General features: G+C 56.5%; 1 protein-coding gene across 1 annotated transcript in view; it reads left to right on the top strand.

Annotated features, from left to right (window-relative positions):
- Positions 1 to 6,173, top strand: part of OPRD1 (opioid receptor, delta 1) — a gene marked incomplete at its 5' end in the record, with an annotated part of 7,130 nt that extends 957 nt beyond the window's left edge. Inside the window, 2 exons of the mRNA XM_010187902.1 lie at positions 4,578 to 4,927; positions 5,612 to 6,173. Of these exons, the coding sequence (XP_010186204.1) occupies positions 4,578 to 4,927; positions 5,612 to 6,144 (883 nt within the window). The remainder of the gene's footprint in view (positions 1 to 4,577; positions 4,928 to 5,611) is intronic.
- Positions 6,174 to 8,642: the final 2,469 nt, after the last annotated feature.

The raw sequence follows: 8,642 nt of genomic DNA, 5'->3' as shown, positions 1-8,642 counted from the left end.
CCCACACGCCCCCCTAACACCAGGTCCCTACTCCAGCGGTGGTGACACCCTGGGGGACCCTGAACCCCGCTTTGTCTCCGTCCAGTATCACACTGGGAAAGCAAGTGTCAGGGCAGGACCTCGGGGGGCTGCGGGGTCCCTGGACCCCAGCACAAGCCACAGGACCCCAAACCCCCCTTTTCAGTAGCTGGGGGGCCAACGAGGTGCTTGTGGATCCTGTCCGGGCTGATGTGGGCCCATGAGGCCAAACCAGAGCTTGTAGCTGGATATAGGCACCCCCCCCAAAAAAAAAAAGCCCCATTTTTAACTGTTTCCATCCCCCCCCAGCACTTCCAGTCCATCGTTATGGGAGGTCAGCGCGGCCCGACACAGCCTGCGCATAAAATATATGCGATGACTCACTGGGGGGAAGGAAACCAACCCGAAACGTGCCCAGGGGGCCGCACCGCGCTGCCCGTCACCCCTGCGTCAGGCTGCACTGCCACTGGCTCCCCCCGTTTTGGGTCAGAGCTGTGTATTTTTAACCATCCCAGAGGGTGGGCGATGAGGAGCGGGCTGGGGGGGCGCACTTGCTGACCCCTCCTGGCACCGGACGGGGTTTTTCATCCGCTCAGAGAGGGGTTTAAAAATCAGCCCCGGAGTGGAAAAGCAAATGAAGGTGATTGTTGTGGAGCCATAACACCATGCACGGTGTCACGGTGAAGGATGGGGGTTATTACGCCCCCTCCAGCTGCTTCTGCTCTTCCAGGAGAGGGAAGGCATTTCATAGAGATGATTTGAATGTGCAAACAGCATCGTCCCCATTTAATTCACTGAGTAATCTGATGTTACCCGTGCTTCACAAAGCCTGACTCCGCAGCATCCAGAGAGTTCATCACCGCGGATTCAACCCCCCAGTTTTCGGACACACCAAATGATGCTGGAATTAAACACATCCCCCAGGGAATGGACAATCACCGTCCTCTGAGCCCCCGGGACAGGAGGGGGGCCCAACCAAGCCCACCAGTTTCATGGGGGTTCACTGGCACAGTTGCTCCACACAGCTGGTTTAGGCCAGGCCCAGTTAGGCTCCACTGGGGAAACCTGTGTGGGATGGAGTGAAATGGTATTGGCCCCAGTTCAGATCTCGCTGCTGGGGAGACACTGGGCATTTCCCTGGTGGCCCTGCCGGTGTCACCTCCCACCACCCATGTGGGGTGCAGTCTGCAAGCGCGGCTGGAGCCCATCCTGGGGGGCACGGGGACCTGGAGGTCCCTGGGGAGGCAGCCCTGAGCCTTTACATGCAGGACACGCAGGACCCTGCTGCACTTCCCAGATGGGCACCCAGCACCTCTCCCCCCTACCCCACAGCCGAACCCCAAATCTCCCCTCCCCTGGAGCAGCCAAAACCCAACCACACGCACAGGGGGAGCTCAGCCCCGCGACACCACCACGACCGACAGCTCTGACGGACGCTGCAGTTCCCGCTGCCTCCTCAGGCGCTTTTAAATCCCCCCGGAAGCAAATTTGCAGCTGTGAGCGCCTGCGGCCCCGCAGAGCCCATCAGCCCCCATCAGCCCCCCGCAGCTCCTGCACAGCTGCCAGGGCATCCCTTCGGATTTGGGAAGCCGGGCTTTTTTAAGCCCAAAACAGTGGCTTTTAACAACCCTAGGAGTTTTTCCAGGGTTTTCCTTCACTTATTTCTTTTTCTGAGAGGCTGGCAGAGCCAAGGGGTCCCTGTCTGGGGGGTCCAGATGCTGCTGGAGCCGCCCTGCGCTCGCTGCATCCCCTCGAGCCCCGTTTCTCCATCAAACACCTTCCAGATTGCATCGTTCAAGTGTGTAACTTCCCAATCAAGGCACTCGCTTAATTGCCGTGGCTTCGACAGCCCGGGGAGCCCCATCAGCACAAGCAGCTGCTTCACTCTGCTGCAGGGCTGAAGCGTTTTTCCTGGAGTAACAGCTTCATTTGCAGCTCTGGGGGGCGGGGTGGGGGTCACCAGAATGGACCCCCCACCCCAGGTGGGTTTGACCCTGAGCTTGGTCATGGAAGGAGTTGAATCCTGCCCCAAAACCCCAGCTCTGAGGGCTAAATTGTCATCTCCATCATCCCAGATATCCCTGTCATCCCAGTCATCCTCCTCACCTCCATCATCCCAGTTATCCCTGTTATCCCAGTTATTCCCATCATCCTCATTGTCCCCATCATCCCAGTTATCCCCATCATCCTCCTCACCTCCATCAACCCAGTTATCCCTGTTATCCCAGTTATTCCCATCATCCTCATTGTCCCCATCATCCCAGTTATCCCCATCGTCCCCATCATCCCAGTTATCCCCATCATCCTCCTCACCTCCATCAACCCAGTTATCCCTGTTATCCCAGTTATTCCCATCATCCTCAATGTCCCCATCATCCCAGTTATCCCCATCATCCTCCTCATCTCCATCATCCCAGTTATCCCCATCATCCCAGTCATCCCTATCATCCTTGTCATCTCCATCAACCCCATCATCCCAGTTACCCCGTCTTATCCCAGTTACCCCATCATCCCAGTCATCATCGTCATCCCCATCATCCCAGTTACCCCCACCATCCCCGCCATCCCCATCGCTGCCTTGCCCTCACCAGCACAGCCCCAGTCCTGCCCAGGGAGGGGGTTACAGCCCCAGCCCCCCCAACTCCCTCACCCCTGGCAGGGTTTGGGAAGTGCTTCCCCAGCACTGGCACAGCACAGCATGAAAAACTGTTTTTTTTCCAACTTCACTTGAAAAGCAAGGATCAAAGAAGTGTGAACCTACCTGAAGTGACTGTTTTTTTAATCGTGCTGAGGCAAAAACCTGACAATAACACAAATTCTCAGGGTTTTTTCTTTTGTTTACCCTGGAGTAAAACTTCTCTAGGAGATGCATTTGCAAAAGAGCTCGGAAAATAACACTAAAGAGATCTGAAAAGGGCTTTTCAAGGAAAAGGCATTCTTTATGCCATATTTTAAATAAAAAGAACCCCAGTTCCACTCAAGTATTTCCACCCTTGGGCAAGGGGCTGGCACTTGCAGCCAAGGTGAAGGTGAAGTGAACGCCTTGGGGCTGGGAGCCAACCCGAGCTGCTGTTTTCTCCTGGAGAGAAATGGGGTTTTTTGCAGCCTCTGTCTCCCAGTATAACCCAGTGGGGCTGAGCCCATACAAGTGCACCCTCCTGACCCTGCTGGGATGGAGAAAAGGGGGAAGGGAAGGGAAGGGAAGGGAAGGGAAGGGAAGGGAAGGGAAGGGACCACCAAACCCAGGAGCTCTCCTGGTCTCCATCAGGGTGGAAAAGCAACAACCACCTGAGATGGGGGCTATGCGAGCCCCCTGCCCCAATTTCCCCTGCGTCCCCACCACATCACGATGGGGTTGTTCCCTGAGCTGTGCCGATGTCGTTTCATCCGGCAGCCAAGGGGTTGTCTCCTCCATGCGCCAGAGCCGGATTCAAATTCAGCTCCCCCCATCCAGCACCGACCCCCTGGGGATGCTACGGGCAGGTTTAGGCATGCACAGAGACGCTTGCGGTCTAACTGACGCTTTTTAATTAGGGTGCATCTAAACGAGCTCTGGCTGCGGAGGATGCTCCAAGCGACAGGAAGGGACACAAGGGAAGGGCTTGAGCTGCTGGTGTCACCTCTCAAACAACGGGGGGAGGGGGGCACCAAGCCCCCACCCCAATATTTCACCCTTTGGGGACCCCCCCGCAGCTCCCGGGCAGTGGGGATGCGTGGCCGTTTCAAACCAACCGCGTCCTTCAAAGCATCACCTTGGAGATGTGCACCCATCCCCACGGCCCCAGCACCCACCAAAACCACACCTCACCACTCCAGGAAGGATTTTAGTGCTCAGGAGCGGGTGTTTCTCTTACCACGATGTGACAAGGACCCTTGCCCAATGTGGCACGGTGGTCCCGAGCCCCATGTGGTGGCCAAGGCTTCTCCAAAGGCCCTGGAGCTCCAGCCGGGCTCATTGGGGCGCTGCCAGATGGCCCCTTTTTCCAGGGGTGATCGATCCAATTTCTGCAAGTGAAGTCGATGGGGAAGCAGGGCAGGTGATCATCATTTACTGTGTGGAAAAAAATCTGATGGAGGAGATTTCAGGAAGAAAAGGTTTTTTCAGGGAAATGGAGTAAATCCATTTAATTGGACAAGTGACTTCTCTGGGTTGTTTTTTTTTTAAGATTTCCATTGAATAAAGGCAGTTACGTGAATGAGGGTCACCTCTCTGGTCAGGTAAGGGATCCCCACTTTGGAGGGTTCAAGCTGTGTTCTGCAGGTGTTGATAAGGTCCCAGCTCAACACACGCGAGAGCAACCCCGTGCTCAGGCCCTGGGACTTCAACACGCACTAAACCACACATGACCATGAGTGTTTTCCATCCAGAAAGGTGCTGCGCACATGGATGCTGCAGAAGGACAAGACCAAACACCTACCATGGGTGGTGGCACCTTGCGAGTGGCCAAGGAAAGCCAGGCTGTGTCCTCTCCTTATCACGTTGAGTGCCCAGACGCATATTTGGGCATGGTAACCCAGCCCTGACCGCCTGTAACGGGTCCCTTCTCTGCCACCCCCAGGTACACCAAGATGAAGACGGCCACCAACATCTACATCTTCAACCTGGCCCTGGCCGACGCGCTGGCCACCAGCACACTGCCCTTCCAGAGCGCCAAGTACCTGATGGAGACCTGGCCCTTCGGGGAGCTGCTCTGCAAGCTCGTGCTCTCCATTGACTACTACAACATGTTCACCAGCATCTTCACCCTCACCATGATGAGTGTGGACCGCTACGTCGCCGTCTGCCACCCGGTCAAGGCCCTGGAGTTTCGGACCCCGGCCAAAGCCAAGATCATCAATGTCTGCATCTGGGTGCTCTCCTCGCTCATCGGGGTGCCCATCATGGCCATGGCGGTCACCAAGTCCAAAGGCAAGTGGCTTCTGAGGAAAGGTCCCCTCTGTCCATCCCTGACAGACCCAAATTGCCTGGTCCTGTAGCAGGTTTGAGCTCAGTGTTGTCACCCTTCCACGGGACCATGAAATGCCCTGCCATGGAAAAGTCATCACGGTGTTGTTTTCCATCATGGTTGGAGACCATCCCAGAAATTGTCCTCCCCTTCCCCATCTCCAGTCCAACCAGTGCCTCTCCCAGCTCTTGGGGTGTGAATTGGGTGCCTAAAACCACCCCCAATAGTATTGGAGTGTGAGGACACCGGCCTTTGGTTGCTGGGCAAGCTCTGGGCCCCTGCAGGAAGGTGCTTTGATGGTTGGACTGGATGATCTTAAAGGTCTTTTCCAACCCAAACCATTCTGTGAATCTTTCATGAAGTGGGCAGAGTTCAGTGGAAGGTGACACAGGGACGTGTCCACCACGGGAAGGGACATCATGGGGATGGCCAGGAGGGTCTGTGGGGAACAAACCCCTGGGTCACTGCACCCATTGCCTCCCCCTGGCGCCCCAAGGGTGGTGGCACAAAGCTCTGCAAAGAGCTAGTGGGTGGGCGAGCATCTCCTTGGGTTTTCAACAGCCATGGACATGTCCAACCATGACCAAGCAGAAAGGAGACAGTATTTACAGCAAAGACTTCTCTTTTTGATGGTCCTCTCTCTGCAGACGGGGTGGTGCTGTGCACGCTCCAGTTTCCCAATCCTCCCATCTACTGGGACACCGTGACCAAGATCTGCGTCTTCATCTTCGCCTTCATGGTGCCCATCCTGGTCATCACCATCTGCTACGGGCTGAAGATACTTCGCCTGAAGAGAGTCCGCCTCCTCTCGGGCTCCAAGGAGAAGGACCGCAACCTGCGGCGCATCACGCGCATGGTGCTGGTGGTGGTGGCAGCCTTCATCATCTGCTGGACGCCCATCCACATCTTCGTCATCGTCTGGACGCTGGTGGACATCGATAAGAAGAACCCCTACGTGGTGGCCAGCCTGCATTTCTGCATCGCCTTGGGCTACACCAACAGCAGCCTCAACCCCGTCCTCTACGCGTTCCTGGATGAGAATTTCAAGAGGTGTTTCCGGGAGTTTTGCCTCCCTTTCCGCGCCCGCGTGGACCAGAACAGCTTCTCCCGCGCCAGGAACACCATGCGGGAGCACGTCTCCACCTGCGCCCCCTCCGACACCCGCGAGCAGCCGGCATGACGGGACGCGGGCAGCCTCCAGCGGGGCTGCCGGGGGCGCGGGGGGCGTGGCGGGGACGACCCACGCTCAGAAGTGACCCAGGTCACCACCACGGAGCTGTAGCACGGTGGTGGCCCCGGCGCTGGTCCTTGACGCCGCGGGGTTTGATTCGGACTCAAAGCGAGTGACTGCTAAGACTTTTCTCATCCCGGAGGACCCAGGATGGAGGAATTTGGACTCACCAAAAAGGACCAAGGGGGAACCGGGGCTCTGCTGCTGGTCCCACCATAGCTAAGGAGCCCCATGCACCCAAGGGCTGTCATCTTCCAAGCCCAAGCACCCTGAGTCACCATGACTGCAGTGACCATGAGCTTCTCCTGCATGGACCGAGACAGCATCGCAGCCCAGGCAGGAGGTGAAGCGCTCCCAGGGCAGAAGGGGACAGTGCCGGGTGGTGACGCCACCTCCTGGGGCCTCGCTCCATCCTCTCTGATCTGTGTCCAAAAAACAGCCAGAGATGGGGAGAGGAAACGATGCTGCTTCAGAGCTGGTGTTACCAGAGAGCTCTAGATCCATGAGGAAAATTTTACTGGAGTTCTTCAAACCTGCCCCCAGAGGACAAATTTCTGCTGTTAATGGCATTTCTGTGTTATTTAGAGACCCCTGACTGCAGCCAGGACAACCTTGGACTCCAACGTGACGCTGGGAACAGGGACAAGGCCAGGGGATGGAGCGGGGGGGTACATCCCAAGCCCACTCCGGGGCCGTGATCCAATGCCAAATTTCCCCATCCCAGCGTCCCTTCGGGTGACGGGCACTGCTCCTCGCTCGTCTGCCTCCAAAGTCATTAAGGCCAAGAAAGATCTCATTAAGGGAGCAATTTGTGAGGACGTGAGGAATTTCTCGCAGCACTAAAGAGATTAGCCTGGATAACGGGAGTGCTGCTGGCGCTGTCTGTCCCTGCCCGTCAGGAGAAGGATGAGCAACAGCACTGCCCAAATTTCCCTTAGCAAAGCCAAAAATGATAGGATTTTTTTTCTTTTCTAAGTAGAAAACAGGACAAACATCCCCATAATTTCATAATTCCCCAAGCGAGCGAAGCGCAATGTTGAGAAAGGACCCACAGCCTGCCAGAGACAGGGATTTTGAGGGATTTCACGCTCACCTGGCCATGGCATCCATCCCTTTGCTGAAGTGGTTGAGCTCCGGGCAGCGCATCCCATGGGAGCCACCGTCTTGGGACCTCCGGATGCGTTATCCATTGCTAAATGATGTTGGATGGGTCCTCCTCGCCTCCTGTTCCCCCCGCCAGCCCCGGGAGCCGCCGCTTTCCCTTTCTCACCTTCCCACCATGGCCAGGAGGTCAGAGGGGCTGAGGAGGAGGAGGAGGAAGAGCTGGGCAGGAGCAGTAATAGCATTTAGCAGACAAATTGATGCGGCTGGAGGAAGCAGGCGAGCGCCCGGCTGCACCTGGGGCTGCTGGGCTGGTTGGGGAGCCTGGGCCACGTCTCTGGTTTTGCCAGTTGCGTCAATTTGGCCCAATTTAGCCCAATTTAGCCCATTACCTCTCTGCGCCAGCCCTACCTTTCTCCAGAGCCTATGGTAATTGCAGGCTCCTCGTTAAGAAGGCAGAGCCACCGCGACAGCCAAACCCGATTTCTCTTTCAAAGGAATGAAATGGGGTGAAATTGCCCGTTCAGATTTCAAATCGCTTGCCGCTGAAACGCAAGTGACCCTCTTGGCTGCACCGCCTCCCCTTTCCTAAGCACAGACCCTCTCGCTTGGCGTCGCATCAGCCTGGAGGCCCCAGATCCCACTCTGGGGACCCTTTTGTGGGCAGGGGTGGGGTTCTGGACCATCATGGAGCTGCACATTCAAGGATGAGTCCCTTGCTCATCCCCTGCCACCACAATCCTGGCTGCTCATGGAGCATCAGGAGGGTGAGCAGGGCTGGCTCTGGGGCAGAAATTGGGGGAAAAAATCCCCGTCCTGAGGAGGAGCAGGATTTCCAACCAAAAAACTGGGGGGCACGAGGAGATGAACCCCATCACCCACAGATGGGGCATCTCTGCCCCAGCAGCGCCTCTTTGGGGACACCCCACCGTGTTTTTGGGGATGGAGCTGCGAGTGGCAAGGGGCTGTGGGTTGGCTTGGGACTTCATGGGCATCGCAGCCACCACCCAAAAGCTCAACCACCCCCAAATTCAACCCCTCCCAATTCCTATCCCCATGGGATCTTCCCATCTGGGGTAGCCCTGACCACTTCCCAGCCTGCAATGGCCTTAAATTGGGTTAGAAGGCTTCAACTCATGATTTTTTAAACACAGAGCCGTGAGCCCAGGCCGTAGCTTTTGTGGCTTTTCTTCACTTCACTTTGCTGAATAATAACAGAAAAAAATATAATACTGCTGGGAAAAAGGGGACGCTGATGGCAAACACCACACCAGAGCCCTCATGATGACCCAGACCCGTTTCAGCGTCCCAATGGGTGCCCGAGGGCTGATCCAGCTTCTCCCCAC

This window comes from Mesitornis unicolor, unplaced genomic scaffold, assembly GCF_000695765.1.
Source record: "Mesitornis unicolor isolate BGI_N332 unplaced genomic scaffold, ASM69576v1 scaffold25457, whole genome shotgun sequence".
Classification (NCBI taxonomy): domain Eukaryota; kingdom Metazoa; phylum Chordata; class Aves; order Mesitornithiformes; family Mesitornithidae; genus Mesitornis; species Mesitornis unicolor.
The sequence above is the reverse complement of the archived record's forward strand: the minus strand, read 5'-3'. Positions and strand labels throughout refer to the sequence as shown.